The sequence below is a fragment of the Myodes glareolus genome, chromosome 13, assembly GCF_982192425.1.
Source record: "Myodes glareolus chromosome 13, mMyoGla1.1, whole genome shotgun sequence".
NCBI lineage: Eukaryota > Metazoa > Chordata > Mammalia > Rodentia > Cricetidae > Myodes > Myodes glareolus.
The window spans coordinates 53,898,649-53,921,443 of NC_142038.1; the positions used below are offsets into that span (position 1 = coordinate 53,898,649).

General features: G+C 44.3%; 1 protein-coding gene across 1 annotated transcript in view; it reads left to right on the plus strand.

Moving 5' to 3' along the window:
* Positions 1–2,414: 2,414 nt before the first annotated feature.
* The window catches only part of Nrep (neuronal regeneration related protein), a 32,899-nt gene continuing 12,518 nt past the window's right edge, over positions 2,415–22,795 (plus strand). The window contains exons 1-5 of the mRNA XM_085700006.2: positions 2,415–2,476; positions 4,414–4,494; positions 6,163–6,243; positions 7,272–7,582; positions 8,029–8,072. Of these exons, the coding sequence (XP_085556132.2) occupies positions 2,415–2,476; positions 4,414–4,494; positions 6,163–6,243; positions 7,272–7,582; positions 8,029–8,072 (579 nt within the window). The remainder of the gene's footprint in view (positions 2,477–4,413; positions 4,495–6,162; positions 6,244–7,271; positions 7,583–8,028; positions 8,073–22,795) is intronic.

The window sequence follows — 22,795 nt, forward strand, 5'->3', positions numbered from 1 at the left end:
TAAGCACTAGCATTACTTTTAAATTTTCATGCCGTAGTTCAGAACAGTTTCAAGAATGAAGAAGAAAGGGTTTTAATGTGTCTTGAATGCTTGGTGTTGTGTGGTGAGGAAGCTGGAGAGTCTTCCTGGAAACTGCCTTCTCTCATCGCTTTGCTTCTGCTGCAGCCCCCCTTCTTCTCCCTTCCAGGACTCGCCTGGCTGTTCCAGGGAGTGTCAACTCTTTCCAGATGTTGAGCAAAATAAAAGATCACGATACCAGGATCTTCAAAAGCTCTTCACTTTTACATGTACCCTTTATCTTTTAAATACTTTGGATTTTTTTCATTATATTTCATAGCACAGTGGCACTTGTGAGTCATCCTTTATCAAATTTCTGCGTCTATCAATCATATTTTGTCAAGTTCTTACCTAGTTTCCTTTCACTGCCCCGTTCTCCGTGGCTCGGTTTTTGGTATTTTATGTCATTTCTCATGACACACTGAGTCCCTCAATGGGAAGGCAGCTCTCTGCGTGTTTTCAGTGTGTGTCTCTCAATGGTGAAGCGGAGACTCTCTCCAGGCTGCCTTCAGCAGCTGTGTAAATACAGCTGGGAAGCTCCGAGTAGACAGGGGCAGTTGTGAATTATTTTCCTTTCCCTTATGTGTTTTGGAATGCTGCTCTGAGAGTCTCCACAATGCACCTTTCATGTACATGTTTAAGTGACGTTTGAGGGTTGGACACTACTTTGCCCTTGATGTGCCAGAACAACAACATCTTCCACTCTACAATAGCTCAATTCTTATAACAAACATGGGGTTCGGGCCTTTTCTTCTTCTATATATTTGGTGCAAGGGAATGTATTTAGCTTGCTAAACTTGGCATGTCTTAACAAAATACCTCAGATTGGATAGTTTAGACAATAGACATATGTTAACTTATAATTCTGGAAGCTGTTCATACAAGATCAAGACAATACCTATTTTGATTTCTCTAGAAATTTCTTTGTCTTGTAGATAACTCTTTCCACCTATGTCTTCACCGGTTACTCCCTCTGCCTGTGTCTATGTTTGAGTCTTAGCGGTTTCCTGTTCAAAGGATAAATCACTTAGCCCTGAGACCAGGGACCAACCATTCAACCACATTTGACCTTTGTCACTTTAAAGACCTCTCTGGATATAGTAATAATCTGAGGTACTAGGATTATAGCTTCAGGGGGAGTTGGGGTGTAACATGAGGGCTGGCTTGTCAGGGTTTATTCCTGTCCAGTTCCCGCAGGTGGTAAGCCCCAAAGAAAATCACACAAAGAGTCAACATTAGATATAAACTGATTTGGCCCATTAGCTCAGGCTTCTTATTAATTCTCATAACTTATATTAACCCATTATTCATATCTATGTTAGCCACATGGTTCAGTACCTTTTTCAGCGGAACAGGTCACATCTTGCTTCTTCGGTGATCTGGACAGAACTGCAAGGAATGGGTTTCCTCTTTCCCAGAATTCTCCTGTTCTCATCGCCCCACCTCTACTTTCTGTCTGGTTGACCCGCCTATACTTCCTGCCTGGCCAATTAGCATTTATTTAAAACATGATTGACAGAATACAGACAATTCTCCCGCACCATTGCGGGGGGGGGGGGATATAATTTACCTCTCAGCAGAAAGGAAGTGTAAGGATAAAGGGGACCCTGGTAAGAAACTTCCTCTAGTCTAGTGGTTAGAACATCATACATGGTGACTATACACTTAACAGGCACACAATGAACTCTATTACCACCAGTTTCTCTGCCCAAATTCATTTTCTTGCTGTGTTTTGATTTTTAGGAAAGACCATCATTATCCCACCAGGAGCAAAACCAGAAGCCTGGCATCATCTTAGCCTCTCCTCCAGCTTGTCCCTTATGCTGCCTGGAGACCCTAAGGAAACCTGCAAGCCCATCTGCATAATTAAGTTGAATGATCCCTTCTTTTCTGGGTCTCCAGCTTAACTTGAGCCATTCATAATTCCTCACTGGGGTTAGCGAACTATTATTTTTATTAAGTTCACTCATTCAATGCTGTCCCTCCTCCATACTCAAATCTAACTAGTTGAAATACTCCAAAATATTTACAAAAAAAAATGTTTCTAGGGAGAAAAACAATCAGTCATGTCACTTTCTGGTTAAATTTAATTCTTGGTTTGTGTTGCAATAGGATTGCATTTACGTTATGTCACTACAGTATGCAATCTAATTCTTCCCTATCGGTTGGGTAGGTTGAGTTTCCAATAATATTCTCACTATCTCTAGTCTATTATCAAATCTGAGGATGTCAATTCACATCGACTAAATAATTAGGCTCTGCTTCTCAGAGCCATCTCACCTGTACTTGTGGGTTGTATAGGGGGTGAGGAACACCAGGAAAAAGTCAGTGTTTCATTAATAATGGGGAAAGGAACAATGGCTGCTAGGCAGGTGATCCTTAATGGTGTAATCTGCTTGCAGTGGAGACGATTGAAAAAGTAAAGTTGATGCCACTTGTCATGTGATAAGGATGAGTGTTACAATTCAGCATAGAGGAGCACAGAAACTCTCTAAATTGGACCAGGAGATTAATGATAGATTTCTAAAAAGTACAGACTGGTGTGTGTGTGTGTGTATGTGTGTGTGTCTGTGCATGTGTGTGTGTGTGTGTGTGTGTGTGTGTGTGTATGTGTGTTGAAGTGATGAGGATTGAATCCAGAGATGTATTCATGCTAAACACTTCCACGAAGCTCTACCCCTCAACCTCTAAGTCTTTGTTCCATTTGTATGTGTGTGCTCCTGTGTGCCCATAAGGGAGTGGTCAGAGGTCAAAGTCAAATCTCTTCCCCAATTGTTCTTTACCTTAAGTTTTTGAGACAAGGTCACTTGTTTGACTACACTAGCTGTCCAGAGAGCCTGGGTGAGCTTCCTCGTTCTGCTTCCTCAACCAACACTCAGGGTTTTACACGGGTGTTGGAGATCCTTAACCAGGCCCTCTGGAGCTTAAACGCACTGGCTGCTTGTGTACAAGACTTGGGTCCAATTCCTAGCATCTACATGGCAGTTCACAAAGTCTGAGACTGCTTTCCTGACTGTCTTCTGGCCTCTATGGGCAAAACACCCATGCACCTAAAAACAAATTAGCCGGGTGGTGGTGGTGCACTCCTTTAATCCCAGTACTCGTGAGGCAGAGGCAAGCAGATCTCTGTGAGTTTGAGGCCTGGTCTATAGAGCAAGATCACTCCATAGCTAGTAAGAAATCCTGTCTTGAAAAACCAACTAACCAAACAAACAAACAAGCAAAAAAACAAAACAAAAAAACCCCAAAAAACAAAAACAGGTTCTCATGCTCCCATGGTTGAGAAATTTCCCTGACTTTATTTTTGTTCTGTTTTTTAAGGTAGAGTTGTGCTATGTTTGCGAAGTGACCTTAAACTCAAGAGCCACTTCAGCCTTCCCAGTGTTAGGATTGTAGGCGTGACTCCCTACACTGGGTGTCTAAGCTAAAGTTTTGAAGAAGCAAGTGGCAGCAAGTTGAAGGGGCTAAGGGCTTCCCCGGCAGTCAGAGCAGCAGTTGGGAGACTCACTGGGGAGCAGCCCAGCATTCGTTTTCACCAGAGAAGGGCAAAAGCCGAGACCAGAGTGAAAAACAAGGGCACGGCATGACAGATCACCTAAGATTTATTTTCAAAACTTACCTGTAAGACTTGTTGCTACCATGTGCCCATTGCTAACTCTATGTCAAACACAGTCCACAATGGTACATATGTAATTCTGTGGGATAAGCTTTAACTGAGAGCTGATGAAGTGTAGACAAAAGATATATATAATATCTTCATAGGCCTGTTTTTAACTACTTTCTATTTAGCCTTCTGCCTGGAATTTGTGGTTCCAAACCCAACACCAAAGTCACAGGAATGCACATGTGAGATGCGTTGGGCCGCACGAGGCTGTACTTGAGAATGAATTTTCCTTGAGCGTTGCCTGCACCCTTTCCTTCTGATGTACTCTGGGATGGAATATTCCTTGGTATACTTGCAGCCAGGGACAGAGTGCATGAGTCAAGTACTAACCTAGGGCTTTCCTGCTCTCAAAGCACTTAGTGTCACCAGCTGCAGAATTCCTAAGCTTATGATTCTGCCCTGCTTGATAAACTCTGCTCCCCTTTCCCCAGAGTGCTGCTTCCTTCTTCTCGACAAATGCAACTTAGGCAGTGGCTCCTCATGGGACTTTCTGTGAAGCCTAATTTGGTTTAGAACTTGCTGTTTGCAGTGTGTCCAGAGGAGGAGGTTATAATTGTCCTTATTACATTGCACAAAATCATTGGCTTTAGTTCTTTCTCCCGTCTCTAACTTCACACTGCAAATCCTGTGAAGATAAAGACATCGTCTACTTCCGTTTTTCTCTTTCTGAAGAAAATCTTGATCTTATCCAGGTACTTGCCGCTACTCTACGCTGTCCACATTACTCCAGACAGCCCCTTTGCATCCCAAGGAAAAGACTCGATTCTGACTATGTAAGTCAGTTTCTCTTAACTAGGGGTCAGCATAACTGGCCAGACCAAAGTGAGGGACTCTGATTAGGAGAGAAACAAAGAATGAGGATGGAAGGTTGGACTGTAGTCACTTTGAGGTACAAATGGCTTTTATCTGCTAACACAGCCAAGCATGTCACGATTAAAAAAAAAGAGCTGGTCAGTTGTGAAATCTGCAGGCTAGATAATAGTGAGCAGGACACGGTACTCATGCAACCACGAAACGGCTATTGCTTAAGCTCTTGAGCGAGGTGACCTGGAGTGACATCCTTCCTATCCTTGAGTTGTTGGTCCCATCCCTTTATGACCTAGAAGGGACTCAAGAATATATCTTGAATAGTTGTATTATAGCTGTTTTCTGGAATATTACAGATGACAGGGCTATGATTTTGAGCCAGCATTCCTAAATATCTGTCACGTAAATGTCTATGGTTACTACGATGAAAAACTAGCATTTAACAAATACAAAATTGTTTTGCTTTTGAAAAAATATCTTAAGGTAATTTTTTGTAAGTATTAAAATCCATGTGTCTGTGTCAATGCCTGTGTGTGTCCATGTAGAACCAGTGTGCATGTGTGTGTGTTGGATGTTTATGGGTCTATGCGTGTGTGCATAGGTTCATGTGGAGACCAGAAGTTAGGAATACCATTTTCTGTGAAGACATGATACACATATGTCCAGCTGCTCCAAAAAGGCAACCCAGGACAAACCAAGGTAATGATTGCACTGAGGTCCAACTTGGCGGACTAGTGAGGTTTTACCATAGTCACTGACAGAAATATGGGTGAGAAGTCACTCACAGGACCAGGGATGACTCAAAAGCAGCTACGTCATAGAAAAGCCAACCCCAACACAGGTCACAACTCAGGAAGGCTACATTCCTAGAAGTTTCTGCACACTCTGCAGGAAGCTTGACCCACTGAAGAAATTTCTTCCTCATGGCTTGGTTTGTCAGAGTACCTTCCCCAGGACTTTCTTTAATTGTGCTATCAAGTTGGGGAAGGAATAGAGATCCTCCACATTCCATTTGTCCCGAGAAAAGTGCAAAATTCATGAGCTCCAACCTCTACCCTGAGTGGGAGCGTTTCCATTCCGAGGGAACTGCTGTGAGACAAACAAGGTGCAGTCACCTTGTTTGTTTGTTTGTTTTTTGAGAGGAAGTCTCTTGCTGAGTCTGGTGCTCACATAACCAGCTAAACTGGCTGGCCAGAGAGCTCTGGGGAGATCTCTGGTCTTGGCTCCCCTAGCACCGAGGTTGCATTCATTGCCTCATGGGCCTCTTTCTGCCTGTCGGAAGGCGCGTTCGGGTCCTCAGGCTTGCGCAGGAAATGCTCTGCAGACTGGTCCCACCGCAGTGCGCATGTGGAGCTCAGGGGAGAATTCGCTGCATTCTCCTTTTTTCTAACAAGTAGGTCTTGGGAATCACCTCAGGCTTGGTGGCATATCCACTGAGCCATCTCTCCTGTCCAAGATCCAACTTCTTACAAGTTGCTGGCTTGGGATTCGGTAATCTTTGATGTGGTAGCGACTGTGGGCTGAATGGCAGAGTTCTCCTGTGAAATCCCCTTGATCAGCCTTTCAGGGGTTCAAATGGAAGAAACAGCCTCCTTTCCCACACCTGACTACTGTTCTCCACACTTTCTTTCCAGTGTTTTCCTGTCCACCACGAATGCACCAGGGGAGTTCGATGAGCTGGGTTTCTTTGCTTTGTTCTTCACCATCCTTCCCAAGTATGTCCCAGCCTCCCCTCCCAAACACTTCTGGGGGAAAAAATGACGATCAAATTTTCAATGAAGAGAGGTCTCCTGGGCTTTCCAGGCATCACACTCATGTCTTTCTGAAAGGTACTTGTTGCTATAGTGGCTTTTGTAGTTTGAAAAGCACTCCAGTCTTCCAATAAGCTTATATTATTTTAGAATTATACTTATAAAAGATTACTTTTCAAGGTTTGCTATTTCTGTACCCAGTGCTTGACTCTTTTAAAAAAAAGACATTCTGTAAACATATGACTTAAAATTGAGTTTTGTAAATCTGTCTCTTTTTTTGTTGTTAAAATGGAAAATGTTCTTTTTAATGACTAGAGGTAAAATATAGATAGAAAATTTGGAAGACATTAGTAACCTTTATTTCCCTCCCCCACCTCCGGCAAAGCAATTTAATTAGGAATTAATCTTTGCCATGAAACATCTGACAGTCACCATAGTATATGATATCCTGCCGTCTTGGCAACACCACCAATTTGTTGCAACATTTTAAGCTATGACATTACTACGGAAAGAGCGATTTTTTACATGAATTTTAAAGAATAAAACAAAACAGATTTTTTCCCCCCTTAAGCAATCCATAACTTAAGGAAAGTTGCTGAGCTGAGCATGAGAACTTTGAAATCCTTGAGGGAAGAAGGAAGCTCTAGGGCTGAGCGTCTCCGGTTGCACCCACCAGGCCGCTCTTGCAGTATGGGTGTGCGCGCGCGCGGGCGCGACCGAAAGTGTCCGAGTGCGCGCGTGAGATTGTGCACGCGACCCTGTGTGTGTGCGTTCTCCTGCCCGCAGCCCCTGACCTGCTGCGCCGCCTGCCTGGCGGACTCCAGGTTCGGGCTTCCCCCGTGCGGGGGCGGGCACAGCGGGTAGCCCGGAGCAGATAGGACAGGGACCTTCGTGCGCGCCCCGGGGCTGCGGTGGGCACCGTTTTCTGCTGTGCTCAGGACAGGCACATAAAAGGGAAGGCGGCAGGGCCGTGGCTGTCCCGGTTCCCTCAGATGCCCCGGCCGCAGGTTTATTATTACAGTAGGGCTGCACCGCCTCTCCCTGGCGGGCCGCCTCCGCGCCTGGCACGCCCCCAAACCGCCGCCTCCGCCTCCTTATTTGTCTGCAAAGCCGCCGCGCGGCGAGGCGGAGAACCCGCCAGAGAGCGCGCTGCGCTCCCGGGACTGCTCGGCGCGGTCTCCCCCCCCCCCCATCCCCCCAGGGCCCAGTGCCCTACGGCGGCGGCGGCGCTGGTGCGGGGGCCGGGGAGCGCGCGCGTGTTGGCCGCGCGCCCACGGGGCCGCGAGCCGCCGATTCCTGCCGAGTAAGCAGTCTGGCTCCGCGGTGGCAGCAAGGCTGGGGCGCTGGCCGCGCGCCAGCTCCATCAGAATTAGCTCATTGTTCACTAGTACACTAGCAGAAGAGAGGGGAGGAGGTGGGAGGAGAAGGGGGGGGACAGAGAGAGAGGGAGAGGGAGAGAGAGAGAGAGAGAGAGAGAGAGAGAGAGAGAGAGAGAGAGAGAGAGAGAGAGTTGAGATTGAGAGATCGGTTTAGAAGAAGAGAGAGACGCAAGACACACACTTGGAGAGAGCGCGCAAGGCAGGGAACCCTTCCCCTCCTCTTCCGAGGCTGCACTTCTTGGAAGTGAAGCGGGTTGGGGTTTTGTTTCCCTTCCCCCTCCGCCCTCCTCTTCCTCCACCCCTTTGCCCTCCCCCTCCCTCAGCTGTCTTTCTAGCATGATGCCCTTTTTCATCCACATTTGTGTTTCAGGTGTAGAGAGGAGAGAGAGTGAACAGGGAGCGGGGCTTTTGTCTGTAAGTATATGCCTTTCTCATCCCCAGCTGGGAGCGCTGCTTTCTCTTTTGTGTTGATTCCTTGCCTTTGCTCTAAGCTGGACCCTCCAACCTTGCAGAGTTCATGCTTTTTCCCTCTGAATTTTAGAGCTAAAGCTGACACCTTGGAGAAATTATGTCATTTTGCTCCTGCTGCATTAAGGCTGGAATTTAACTTGACCTCGCCCCTCCTTTGTTTAATGCACAAGTTGAGAGAAATGAATTCTTTTGTGAAGGGGTGGGGTTTTGCTCGCTGGTGGGGTTAATTTTGTTCTTGCTCATTGTTAACAAGGAGCCGTTTTGTTCCTTTGCATTAAGTGCACTTTGGTGCATGCAAGCTTCCCTCTCCCCGTGTAAAATCCTTACACTTGATTACTCTTTCAATGTTGCTGCTGCGGCCGTGGGTCTTTCATGTTTTCTCTCTTGCAATACTTTTCTCTGTATTTTTTTTTTCAAAGCAGTTGAACTTGGGGTTCGGGAGTATTAAAAAGAAATGACTGCTTTTTCTCGGTGCTGCTAATAACCTGATTTGCATTTGTGTTTCTGTAACAACATTATAGGAAAACTCGAAGTGCCTCTGATACCCGTTTGGAGAACTTTTAGTTTTTCCATTCATCTTAATTTTTGCCATAACTTACATTAACAAAAGAGTTGTGATCTAGTGGAATAAAGGCGGAGGGCGAGCCACCTAGGCATCTACATGAATGTTTATTTGGTTTGGAGAGAAGGGCATAATGGTGTATGCTCCTGGCTTTCTCCCCTGTGTAGGTTTTCTTTCCTTCTTTCTTTTTCTTTCTTTCTTTCTTTTTTTTTTAAACACGGAAGGTTATGTAATGCAGTGCCATTTCCAAAAATATCCACTCTGAGGCATTACACTACGGTGGAAGGCTGATTCTTGTTCTGCCGTCTTGATTGCAAATATACTGCCAGTAGTATGTCTGGGAACAAAGGGCAGCCAGAAAACAATCTATTTTTATCACTTGGGTCTACTTTTAAGTTGCCAAGCCTTTTGAACTGCAATTTAAAGATGAACCAGTCACTAAGAATAGCCCAGGACTGCAGAGCCAGGTGCCAGGGATTCCTTTGTCCCCTATGTAGACCTGTAGACCACTTGGGAAGCTCTTTTGGGGACTCCAGTGGTTGGAATCATTTGCATGGAACTCATCTCCAGCTCACATAGGGTTTGTCTGTGACCCCTGAGGAGGCATTTTTTTTTCTTTGCATTTGCTAACCTGTGGTGAAACAAGGTGTCTACTGTATTTAAACATATTTTGCAGGTTGGTCTCCCTGGACTGAAGCAAGGGAGAACAGAAGCCCGAGACTATTAAGATTCTCAAAATGGTAAGACATGGCCATCAGAAGAAATTCTCAGTAGCTCCTTATCAATAATTCCGTATAAGTACCAGCCACCCACCTTCATCCTGCCTGATTCTCTATTGTTCCTACCCCATCTGACCTTTCGAAGGCTCTGTCTCCAGCATGTGGAGCCTTGCGGTGCAGCAGGCTATAGGGAGTGCATGTGGTGAATTAGACTTGCAGTCCTTTGGAACAGGAAATGAAAAGTCTTGTTTGCAGAGCGAGGATGTTTTAGCTCGGACAGCAGGGACTCTTCTGTTCTTTAGAAGATTGATGTGCTGTGCCATACCTGAGGGGAGAATGGCGTCAGGGCTGGAGGAAAGCAATGGGTCTTCTTTACAGACAGCCAGAACTTACCCAAAACTATGAGTCCAAGGACCAAGCTATAGCATGTGCTGTCCTTAATAGCAGAAGATAGGATTTTTTTATGAATGCATCAAGTATTGTTATTAAAATATATATGCATATTTTTTTCTGATTTACAACTTCCTTTAAAAGAGACATTTTAGTTTTAGAAGGCAGGCATATTAACCTCTAAATTAAAATATAGTGATTTCACCTAAGGAGTGTAAACCAAAGAGAGGATAGTTAAATTTCTGATTAAATAAAACAACATAGAAAATATACATTAAAAGCAGCTAGGTACATATGTTAAACTTCGGGCGGGGGGGGGGGGGAGACAAAAACGTTCTGCAGCTTTCTGTGCAGCATGCCCTCCTGGGATGCCGATGGTCCTCAATGCACCCATCTTATACTTACAATGTGTGCTTTCCTAATTTGTCTCTTATTTTTTTTCTTTTAAACAAGGGTGGAATTTAGTGAATTAAAACTGGATTTGATATACTTCATGTTTTCTTTGAGAACAACCAAGAATTAGCTTCCAGGGAGAGAGATGAGTCAGAGGCAGTTAAGTGAGTTCAGATTGGCTTTCATTAAGAAGTGAGCTTTTTTAATTTTTTAACATATGTCTTGCCTGTCATTTCAACAAGTGGGTGTCAAAGCGCTGAGCACAGTCGGTCTGGCTTGGACTGGCTTGCTGATGATGAAATTAAAGAATTGGGGCAGAAAGACAAAAGAGGTGAACATAAAATCAAACTAATCAATGACCTCTTTGCCAGCAGTTACCCTCATAGCCCCTTCCCAGTTTGCCACTTTTGCAGAGTTGCAAGGTGGTGGTGGAGTGTAGCTTCCATTATTCAGTTCTCTTGCTGGAGGGGCCGCCTCACTTGCCTCTGCCCTCCAGCCCACTCACTTTGTATCGCTGTAGAGAGACCACAGAAACTGTATGTTGCAATGTATCAAGTGAGAGTTTTAGTTAAACATAAATAGGACCATTGAGCCCTGCCAAGTCCAGTCCTATAGATCAAGGTCAAAGCACAGCACCAGGCTTCTGTGGGAGGGGGTGGAGGGTGCTCTGTGGAAGGCAGGCATGCATGCCAAGCTGTGAACGAAAACTGGAACCATTCAAAGGCAGAAAAACAAAGACAAATTACTATCAAACACCAATCTTCCTCATGTGTCCATGCTGTGCGGTGGTAGAATGGACCATCACAGTTTGTTTCTCTTGGGAGGATTTTACTCATGGAAAGAAAGAAAAAAAGAAAGAAAGAAAGAAAGTTCTCACAACGTCTCCGTGCTCCTCCGTCAAGACGTCAGTCCCTTCTGGCACAAGCCCATTGCCTGAAATAAAACCCCCGGCAGTTATTGTCTGAGGGTGATTCCAAGTCACTTTCTAGAAATTCTTGTATCTGGAAAGTCTAAGTTCTTTAAAGTCCTTGTGTGTAGTATTGTAAAAAAAAAAAAGTTTTAAATATATTTTTAAAAGGCTGATATTAGAGATACCTTCAACTCTCCTTCTTCTTTTTTTTAACAAAATGAAGTTCATTTCCTTTCTTTGATTAAAACTGGGATTGCTTTGTAGAACTCTGTATCTAATTTACTTGAAGATTTGGCTCACATACAGTAGAAATTTCTTACAGGAAGCGGCCTGATTAGCCACTGGTCATCTCTGGAATGAATGTGTGTGTGTGTGTGTGTGTGTGTGTGTGTGTGTGTGTGTGTGTGTGTTGCTTTATCTCTGAAGCACATATTTTCATCTATGTGTATAAAACATTACAGAGAATCTAATCTCCATATGCTATACGGGTTCATTTCAAACACATTTTTATAGTCTTTTCAGTCCAATGTAAGAAATTAGTCCGTGAACTGTAGACTTCTACAGGTTGGGATTAAATATCTGGTCTTTTTACACACTCTAATTTGGTAAGGTGTACTGGTTAGTTCTCCTTGACACAGACTAGAATAGCCTGAGAGGAGGGAACTCCAGTTGAGAAATGGCCTCAGTCTATGGGCAGGTTCATGGGTCATTTTTCTTGATTAATGATAGATGTGGGAGGGTCCAGTCCACTGTATGTGGTCCCACCCCAGGCAGGTGGTCCTGGGTTGTATAAAAAAGCAGGGTAAGCAAGTTGTGAGGAGCATCCCTGCAAGCAGTGTTCTTCTGTAGTCTCTGCTTCAGTTTCTGCCTTCAGGTTCAAATCTTGGCTTCTGCCCTGGCTTCCCTCAATGATGGACTTCTAGGCCAAATGAATCCTTTCTCCCCCAGGTTGCTGTAGGTCATAATATTATTACAGCATCCGAAAACTAACTAGAACTTAAGGTTTCACAATAGTAAATTGGAGGCACGCCAGTCATAGAGTCATAGAGTGCTGTTTGTGTTATTAAAATAAATAGATACATAAGATGATGTGACTGTCTTCAACCCTGTGACACCTTTCACAGCACATTTGTACCTCTGAGTACACCAAAGAGGGTGCCAATCACATGATGGTTTTGGAGGTGAAGCCTGAGGTGGTAAGAACCCAAGAATATTGTTAAATTGTTAGTTCTAAGCATATTTTCCGCATCTTTATTGGCCGTAATATTTTTATCAATGACTCATTCTCCAACTTTCTCAGGCCCTTGCCTTTATTATTTACAATTTGTAGAATTTTGCATAGTTTTTTAATTACTGAGAGTCTACAGCAATCTTCAGGATTTTTTTTTATTTCATGAAAGTTTTTGCAAATTTTTAATTTCTAGACCTGTAATTTTATGATGTGTAGTCGATTTGTGTATTTTATTTTAAAGGTACTTGACTTGTATATGTCAAAGAAGAGAAGACATTTCAGAGTATATATTGGAACTAGTTTGAAAAACCAGGTTTATAATCCACTGCCAAAGCTAAAGTCTTGGTTTTACCCTCTGTGGAGTAAACCTGCCTCCCAGTGTGTGTGTGTCATGAACTCCCAGTGCATGAGCATGCGCTCGGAATGTTTTAACAGAGATGTAGGAACCGGAGCAGTTTCCCTTCTCTTTGTGGCCGATGCTGGGCATTGGGAAAGATGGGTTGGCACTACTGGACCGCCTGTGGTGCTCTGCTTCTGCACAGGCTGTGCAGGAGCGTTCATGGGCTCCTAAGAAGACCCCTCAGCAGTGCCCCCTTAACATTAACTTTCTGGCTCAAAGAAAAAGGCTAGGCTTGGGGAGGGTTGGTCTTACCTGTTGCCTGTGCCACTAGGTTTGGGTTGTAAATTGACAAGTAGCTGCAGTGACTTTTGCTACTACCCGGGAGGTAATTTTATATGGTGCCATCTTGTCTTTCCCCAGGCCTTGCTGTGCTTGAAGGGGAGAATTGGCGATTGTTTGGGGGAAGTAGGACAGAAGAGATAATCAGTGTGTCTGGGCTTAGCCTCAGCCAGCTTCCTCCTGAGCTGTAGAGGTAGTCGGGTTGGAGATGGTACTCATGTACCTACTGTCTTGGTGTAACAAATCTTGGAATAATTAGCTATTCAAAGTGTGTCCCACTTTAACACTATTTATTTCTTGAAAAGTTAGATACAGGTCAAGTTATCATAAATATACAAAAGGAATCCACTTCATTTTAAATCTTAAATTCTTCCAAAATCAGAAAATGCACTTCTAAAATATAAGTATTTTGCGCAGATGAATGGGTAATCCTGAAATAAGAATTTAAATATTCATTTACCTGGTCCCTAAACATCCTTGAAAGGTGGTGCTGTCACATCCTTGGTCCCAAGCCCTCTGATCAGTGCTCTTCCTGGCTGGAGAGTCTTTGAAGACCATGCCCTTACAGCTTCAGTGAAATGGAAGACTGAAATGATTACCTGAACAACTATGCTATATATATAAAAAAAACCCTTGATTTCATCTGATTCAACTTGGTAATTCAAATGTTGCTGGAGTGGTGTGGTGGTGGAAGGGTTTGCTTGCTTTATCTGTGTAATTCTTCTGCTGTGCAGAAAGGGCTAAGGATAAGGCAGTCTTATCAGCAAATCCAATCCAGATATGCAAAGGGAGAAAGATTCAAGCGTGCTCGCACCGTGTTATCTAGTCTGATGATGTGTTGCAAGATTCCAACTTTAAACTGCTCTGCTGGCTTGCACTAGAAAACAGCTTAGCACTGGGTCTAAATTTATCCCAAATGGATATTTAGAATACTTTCTTCCTTGAGGGAGTTTCAGTAATATTTCATCTCATTGGCTGAAAAAAATTCACAATGCTTCTGTCTAGTGCATTGTATACATTGCCAGCCCTGTTAGTTTGTGACTTAAGCATTTAAATTTCTCCCCACTAAATTCTCAGTCTCAATCCATTCGTTGGTAGCAATGACATGCTACTAACCCCAGTGATGTAACTTGTTAGTGGTGCATAGCTTTTTTCATATTGCCCAATTGATTATAGGCCTACAAAGGAATTATCTACTTAATACGTCGTGCTTAGGAATAGTAAATATGCTATAGAAGCTTAAAAAAAATTTGTTTGTACATGCTAATATCTATTAAGGTGGATGTTTTACAGTTTGGCTCTAATGAGTTACCATGATTAGTTTTTGTGAAGTAGAAGTAATTTGCATCATTGACCCCTCCTTGTAAAGTGCCGGGGACCCGAAACGAATGTATCCTTCATTTACACAGCAAACTGCTTGCCATTCTTTGTTCAAAGGGTAAGAAACTTTGTGGTTAAACCATAAAGTGTGACACTTGCCAAGAGAGAGTAGCTTGGACTGTGCTGGTGACCAGTGTTCGGAGCCATGCTCTGAGTAGGCAATGAGGTTCTGCCACTCTGGGGTTTGATCCATCCATGGTCCTCAAAGCTCCCAGCAGCTTATCCTACAGGGGGAGCCTCACTGTCAGCCTTGTGACATCAACACTCACTTATTTCCAGTATACTCTGACTCTGTAAAGGACACAAAGGCAGCCTGACGGAAACACAAGAAGAGCCAGCAGTGGGACTGTGCACCATTTGTGTGCCAAGTGAGCAGCATTTTCACCTAAACAGACATCACGTGACCCCCATATTTTAATTGCAGGAGGAAGACTTGCATGCACAGCCAGTCTAACAGGCACTGCAAGACTCTATCATCCAGGACTAAGGATAAGATTAGAAGTATAAGATTCAGAGGCGCAGGGTGTGCTGTACCAGTGGAAATCTTTCTTACTGGTGGAATAGAAATTAATCTAGAGCTAGAAATGGCAGCTTTGCCATGCATGCCACCTCTGCCTCCCATTGGACCTGTGGCCAACGGCCTCAGTCAGCCTTGACATTTGTCATTCATCCTCATTGTGGTATCAACGTCCTCCGTGTAGTATTTTAGGAAGACATGCACACTTGACTGCTGTTAGCCCAACATTTGAGCCCTACAAGTGAACTGTTTTCTCCTTGAGAGCAAATAGTATGTGATATTACATTTTCTATTCTAAAGTCTTGAAAATAGTCTTTAATAAACATTGGACACATGAAGAATTAAGTATTTTCGGGTAGTTTTAGAGGAGGCAGAAGAGAATTCTAGATGAAAAGGATGGATCAGGAAGTTATACTTGCAATAGCACCTCTTCCCTGTTAAGGTCCTCTGTGCTGTCAAGGACAGGCCTCAAAAAGTAGACCTAGAAGTCAAGGACTTGATGCCCTAAGCAATAAGAAGTCACTGAGTAGGCATCCTCCAGATGGCCGAGGGCACCCACTCCGGTTACCAGACGATCTCAGGTTCTGTGCCTTCCGACTGAGCAGAGCATGTCTCCTACTCCCATACTCTGGTTAAAGAAAGGTACAGCTGTCTTTATTTCTCACTTTTACTGTCCTTGGACCAGGGCTTACATGATAGGAAAAGGGGTACCCCTGGCCAGTGATCTGGAAAGGGGAAAAGGAGCCTACCTCTTCTCTCTCCCAAGGCAGCAGCAGCCCCACTTTGTGACCGTGGTGTCCTCTGGGTGAGCGGGGCTTCCTGCTGTTCCAGATGCCTGAAAGGAGGTAGCCAGCATTCTGTTCCTTCCAGTTAGGCAGACTGGGTGCATGCTCAGGCTGACCAGATGTGTTAGGGATTCGGCTGCTTGTCACCCTCAGGTCTCCCTGACTAACGTTAACGAGACAGACTTTAAAGTACAGGCCAGCTCCAAGCAGCGTCTTAATAAAACTGTTTGCCATTTGGGTCCTGTAGACTTTAGTATATGTGGGCAATAACTGTGCGTATCGGAGGGGAATCTCCTCACATGGTTCACCAAAGTTGGGGAAAGTCAAGTCTGTCCTCAAGGGACTTCTCAGAGACCCTCTTTGGGAGGTGTTAGCTTCAAGGTCTCCACAGGAAGTGACAGGACTGGCCTCTATGGGACTAACCCACAACCTCTTTAGGTGAGTTGGACCCATCCCTCAGTTTTCTAGTATCGGCCAGCACCTGTAGTTCCCTCAGGTGAATTGGGCTCTTCTCCAGGGCTTTCAGCAAGGACAACATAGCTGAACATTGCTCCCGGACGGTTTATCCATCATGTCCTAGATCTTCCTTAATTTCTGGGGTGAAACCAACTTGTTTGGAACCATTTGAAATAATCCTTTATTTGTAGCCATGATTGGGATTAGCCCAAGTCACTTGTCCCATTGTTCTTCCTCTGAGCCTCCCCCCACTTGGTCTATATGGAATGTGCCACCCAAAAAAATAGAGGTGGGCTTTAAGACTGAGAATGATCTCTGTGAAATAACCCTAGCACCCCTTTATCCCTGTAGGGGACACTTTCATGTACCTTGTCCGTGTATGACACCAGCGCCATCCCTCCTGTGCTAACCTACTACAGCATGTTTTCCTAACCTGACAAGGTTGTGACCTTGACCCCCTAACCATTCCATTAGCCTGTCTTTCTTGGTAGCAGTAAGGCTGTAACACCTTGCTCCCCCGCCCCCCCTCGTCTGTGGGTAGGGTGGAGAATTCGGAGATGGGAAAGTTTCGTGACTCAGAACTTTAGAACAACTAGTAAAATAATTTGATGTTCTCATTACATAGTGTGGAAGCAAACCCTAGCCTTCATTAACATGCTCTAATGGGGCCTTGGAATGGCGCCTACAGCCATCTGTAAGCCACGGTGATCTCTGCTGTAATGCCTAACCAGGATCTGGCATGTCCCCAGTGATCAATAAATGCTCTAATGCTTGTGGAATAAATAAATGAGTCAGTGGTCATAGATACATGACAGTCTGGCATTTCTGGCCAGAACCAGGTGGCCTACTTGGGGATTTATGACCATTAACAGCCTGGCCCTGGGCAGAGTTGCAATCTCTCAGATTATTAATCTTGTGGTCCAGGAAATGAGATGAATCTGGACAGCTGATGCATTCATTGAGCAAAGCCTCTGTCGCTGAGCATCCTGAAGAGTCAGAAGGTAAGGGGGACAGTTAGGTCAGATCTAACCATCCTAGAAGCACAGTGTTAGCTCAGGATGCTGGGTTTGTATGGTTTGCTCTTTCCGGGGAGAGTCCCAGACCTCACCCAGGGTGCTGGCTCTGGAGTACCATTATGCACTCAGTAGTGACATGTTTCCAGCAGGCAGCAGGGGTAGCCTCTCAGTACTCAAATGGATGTAGTTGAGCAGAATCTGCTCTGGCTTCACAGTGATGAAATCCTCAAGACAAAATTATTGCTCAGTACTTCCTTGGCCTGCTTTCTAAAACCGTTTGCCTTCAGGGTGTTTTGATTCTATAGCTGAAGGTGTTTCAAAGCCCCAATTCCAGGAGGCTTGGTTCAGCGTCCGTCCAAACTTTCACGGAGGACAATACAAGAGTAACTTGAGTTTGAGATGGAGGAAAAGATGCAAGAGAGTGTGGCTGAAGAAAGGAAGGTCTGTTTCTCCTTTCTGGCTAAAATTGGCAGTTAGAGACACCGATTGGAAAAGAGGGGGAAATAGCCAAATAACTGCTGCCAGTGAGAATACTGAATCCGAGCCTTCCCGATAGGGAGTTAAAGCAGAAAGCTTAAGAAAGTGTGATGAAGTGTAGGTGTGGCTGGCCAGTTCTAGCCCTTCAGCGCCCGCCCTCAGGTCACAATCACACACAGCTGTCCTTTGATTACTGGGGCAGGTACCAGCCTTCCTGCTGGAGCTAGGCTTGATACGATTCCAGCAGGGAAAAACACCGCAGGCTGAAGAGGGAGAATTTTACAAAAGTTGTTTTGTTTAATATAGGCCTAGGCATTTTGAGGACACTTTTATTAAGGATAAAGTTGGTGTCTAATAAAGGAAACCATTTTGGGGGGGGTGAAGGACAGGAAAGAGAAAGTGAGGGAAAACAGTGCTTCTTGGACATTCTCTGTGAAGGAAAATCTATAGTCAGTACTTAGATGGATAAGCAGTGGTAAACATGACCCAATAAGTGCTATTTAGTACTCAGTACTCCACCATAGGAGATTTTCATATCCTTCACTAGGTTATCCTTGTGAAAGCTACCCCCCCCCCCAAGGCTCGTTGAGACCATAGTCTGAAAGTTTGTCAGGCTCTTGCTAAGTGGGCGTATCAGCACGTGTGGGGTTGGCAGCATAGGATTGAGTGTTCACCCTAATGCATTATAGGAACTTTGCTAAACCAGATGAAAGAGAGAACAGCGTACACGACATACAGCCATGGTGAAGTCAGGCAAGCAGCATCAAAGGGTATCAGATGTTATATGATTAAGATAATTAGAACTAGAACAGATGAGTGATATTAGCCAGCGCATTGCTTTCCCGAATAGACTTTCTTTGATTGGCAGCTTGTGATGTATGTGTGTGTGTGTTGCTCACCCTGCGTGTGTACACAGAGGCAAGAGGTTGGTGTCCACTGTCTTCCACTGCTATCCGCCTTGTTTTTTGAGACCAGATTCCTTATTGAATCTGGAACTTGACATTTCAGAGACTGACCAGAAAGCCCTTGGGTGCAACTGTCTCCCATCCAGCGCTGAGGTTACACACTGCCACACTCAGTACCTGAGTACTGGTACTCAAAACGTTAGTCTTCCTGGTTGTGTAGAAGTACTTTTTCCACTGAAACATCTCCTTAGCATGCCTATCCCCTAAAAGTCTTTTGGGAAATTGTATTTACTTCTTTGGTGGACCCAGTCTAAATTAATGGGACATTACTAATTGATAAAAATGTGCTGTTTTTACAAAGTGTCCACCATGCCTACTACTTCACAGAAAGTAAGGGCTTTGTAATATTTTTTCATGGATTGATTGGGCAATTGAAATTATATAATTAATTAATATGTTAGTTAATTCAGAATCAACACATCTGCTCATATCTTTAAGCCCTCTGCCTCATATTTTTTTATCTTAATTGTCTGGATTTGATTTTTCCAAAGTCTCAATGATCTATACCAGGTTAAGTCTCTGGGCTTTGCCCTTTTCTAGAGTTGGGTCTAACTACACATCATCCAGTGCTTTGGCCTGACAGCTTGATTAGTTCTTGATAATAGAATCTTAAATTATTCAAATCTTGTTATCATGGTCTGGGAGCCAGGTCTCCACATCTTTTTATTTAATCTTTACAAAGTCTTTCCCCACCCTACCCCCTTTTCCTGAGGACTGTTTTTTAAACTTTAATTTTATTATATGAGGCTTGGTTGTCTACCCTGTCACAATTTATTCAATCAGAGGTTCAATTAAATTTATTCTTGGCCTCATAGAAGCAACTTCTTTGATGTTGTGAATTTTTACTAAAATCGCCAGCTGTTCTTGCCCTATAACTTTGATTATGGTTGAATGCAGTCTTCTGTGTGGTCTGAACATGGCATAGGACGCATTTTATTGCTTGTTATTTGGTGTTTTTAGACCATGACTACCTGGTAATTGGCTTGTTACCCCTTCTCCATCTTCTCATTAGCCTGTCTTTAGAACTGTCTGGATCTCTGCTACGTTAATTAAAAGTTTTCAAATTAAATCACATTAAATCTATTTTCTTTCTGAATTTCTAATTTCTAGGAGCTTTCTCGCTGCCTCTCTGCTCTAACGAGTGTTTATTTTCTTCCTTTCTGGTCAAGGTCACTTTATATTTTGTGCAGTGCATGGTCTGTCTCCACAGATCACTGCTACAGATAAGATTCGAATTCTCTTAGCAGTGTGTTTTAAAGCTGACTAAATTTTTGAAAAGCAGAGTTATAGTGAGCAAGATTTCAAGTCTCTTCCATGAAAGAGAACCCTGTGCAGAATTAGAGCGGCCTTTGAGGGCCATCTGAGGAGGGGCTGTCGGGGAGTTCATTTGGGGGTCAGATTAAAATGACGTGGTTTTTTTCAGCAAATGGTCTTTGTCATTTGCTGCAGCAATTGCTAGATACATTGGTGCTGTGTTGATCATTTCCTTCCAGGGAAGTGGAAAAGGGGGAGGGAAGGAGGAAGGGAGGGAGGGAAGGAGGGGAGGGAAGGGGACAGGAAACTGGAAAAAGGAGACTGCCAGTGTTTCTCAGGTTGGGTTCAGTAACATCCAAAACCTTAATGCAGCCATGCATTAAGGAGATTTCCACAGCAGCAATAGTAACACTTGAGCGCTGGGGACCAAATCCTGTGTTTCCATGTAAGACTTTTGTTTTTTTTTTTCTCCCTAAGGTTAGTTCTATTTGAAGGAGTGGCTATTTGCTGGAAATAGGCTTTGGAAAAACAAATAATTTGAGAAAATTGGTTTTGACAGTGGGTATCAGACCTCTCTCTACATTTCACCTCCAGGCCACTAAGAGGGGGTAATAAGCACCCTTGGGGGTGGGGAGCAGGCCTCTTTATACTGTTGAGGGTCTCAGGGACACACTCCGGTGGCTCTAGGAAGAACACACAGTGTAAGTAGTGACAGGTGAGTCTGGGAGGATAGAGATGGTCTACCTTCTCCATGTCTTGACTGTGTGACCCTGGGGAAACCCCCAGCTCTCACTCAGTCTTCTCATCTGTAGAATGGTAAGAGAGAGGAGAGCGATTCAGGGAGCACCCACCTGTGTACTGGGCCCTGGTGCCAATACTGTGTATTGACTCATTTCATCCTTACAGTAAAATGGTGGGGATTAAATTATTGCCCAGGCCTGGGGGTGAAACCTCATGGCTTGGCATGATAAGATGCTGGGTTCCCTCCCCAGTACCACATGCCTACAACTTTTTCCCCCTAAAACACGCATGTAAATTGAGGTGTGTAGCTCAGTGATAGAATGAACGCTTAGCTCTGGACTCATCTTCTGCAAGGGGGAAGGGAGGGAGGCAAGCATCATCATGGACTCTGTGATGCCGTTCCATGTGTACCTGTGGATCCATGACTTTGCACATTCTGTCCTCGTGGGTTCCCACAACACCCACATCTTTCTCCTTAGTCTCTTCTCTTGGAAAAGGATAGTTCTGATGTTTGGTGAACAGTGGAGTGAAGATGGAGGATAAAACAGAAGGCTGTGGAGTAAAGTCAGGTTTATAATGATGGTCTCAGTTTAAACAGGGTTTTCCTGGTGCTTGGAAGACAGGGAGGGCACATTCCCTTCTAACTTGGAGTCCCCTTTACAGACAGTGTCACAAGTCTTAAGGCATTGTTTCTTTCTTGATGTCTTGCTCTGGAACACCATTTCCACTTGGGGTGGAAGTCCTCCTCTGGTCCTCTGCCTTCCGGGATTCTTCAACAGGGAGGTGCCTTCATCCCTCGCTCCACCTAGTAGTTGAAAACTAGGAAGTGTTCAGGGCTGTAGCACACCCTCTCTGAGCTTGTTTCATCTCTCCTGTCCAGCTAGGTGTGTGCTGGTTTGTCTAAAGGACAGGCCCGGAAAACTGCTTTGTGGCCTCCCTTTGGCCTGAGCACCCATAGGGTGTACATACAGATCCATGGATTCAGCTCCTTTTCTTGCAAAGGCCAGGGTGCTTATAAGCCGTGTTTTACTACATAGAAACTACTTTCCCTCCAGTCCTGGAGGTCTGTCTGTTAGGAGGCTGTGAGGGTACCTCAGTCTACACAACAGGGCAGCGCTTACTTCACTAGCATTGGCCTGTGAAATGACTTTTGTCAAATGCCAAGCAGAAGGCAGGGCACTGATGGAAAGAGGGAATATTTCCTTTGGGGCTGCACACTTACAGAGGAAATGCAGGTTTTCTGGAAAGCGTATTCTAGGTCTTCTTGACTAAAGTCAACCAGATGAAGGCTCCAGAATGTTTTTAGACCTGGGCAAAAGTCCGTCTCATTATCTGCCCAGACCAGGGAAATCCAGCATTCTCTGTCTAGATTATTAAGTATCTCACTAGCCTTTGACTGAAGGCTTTAGCTAAAGAAAGACAGTTTTAAGTAACTGTTCTTCCCTTTGTTTTTTTTTTTTTTAATTCTTAATGGGTAGCACAGTAATGTTTTGGTACAAAGAAGAGGAAAAAGCATCCTTGGTGATGAGAGGTGAGACTTCTAATAGTTATTTGAAGACCGAAACCTGGAAAAGCATTGCCTAAAGTGACTGACACCAATAACATCAAGTCTGTTTAAGCTTGGGGCATGATCAATTTCGCTGTGTGATATTTTTATTTATTGGCAGTTTTTTTTTCAAGACAGGGTCTCTCTGTGTAACAGTCTTGGCTGACCTGGAACTCTCTCTGTAGACCAGGCTGGCCTCAAACTCACAGAGATCCGCCTGCCTCTGCCTCTCGTGTGCTGGGATTAAAGGCGTGCGCCACCATCACTCGGTGCAAGTTTTTTTTTTTTTAATAATAAAGTTTATAAAATTTAAAATGTTAAAAAAGATTGAAGTCTGGAGTTTCCTGCTAGCCTTGGGATGGCCGGAGAAGGAGCTCTGAGGCGCTGGGCTTGCGGGTTGTGGAGAGAACAGCGGTGTTAGTCTTCCGGTGGTGGAGAGTGCGGTCCTGAGGTGGACAGCTGCAGGTCAGCACATAGATCGGGACACAGAGCTAACAGCCCAGTGTTCTTTTCCTTTTGATGGACCTTCAAAGTTGAAGAACTATCACAAGACGGAATGTTTCTCCTTTCTTGCTGACCCATCCAAGCAAATTCATCTAATGGAATAAGGTGGTCCAGACTCAGAGTTCAGATGTGTTAAATAAA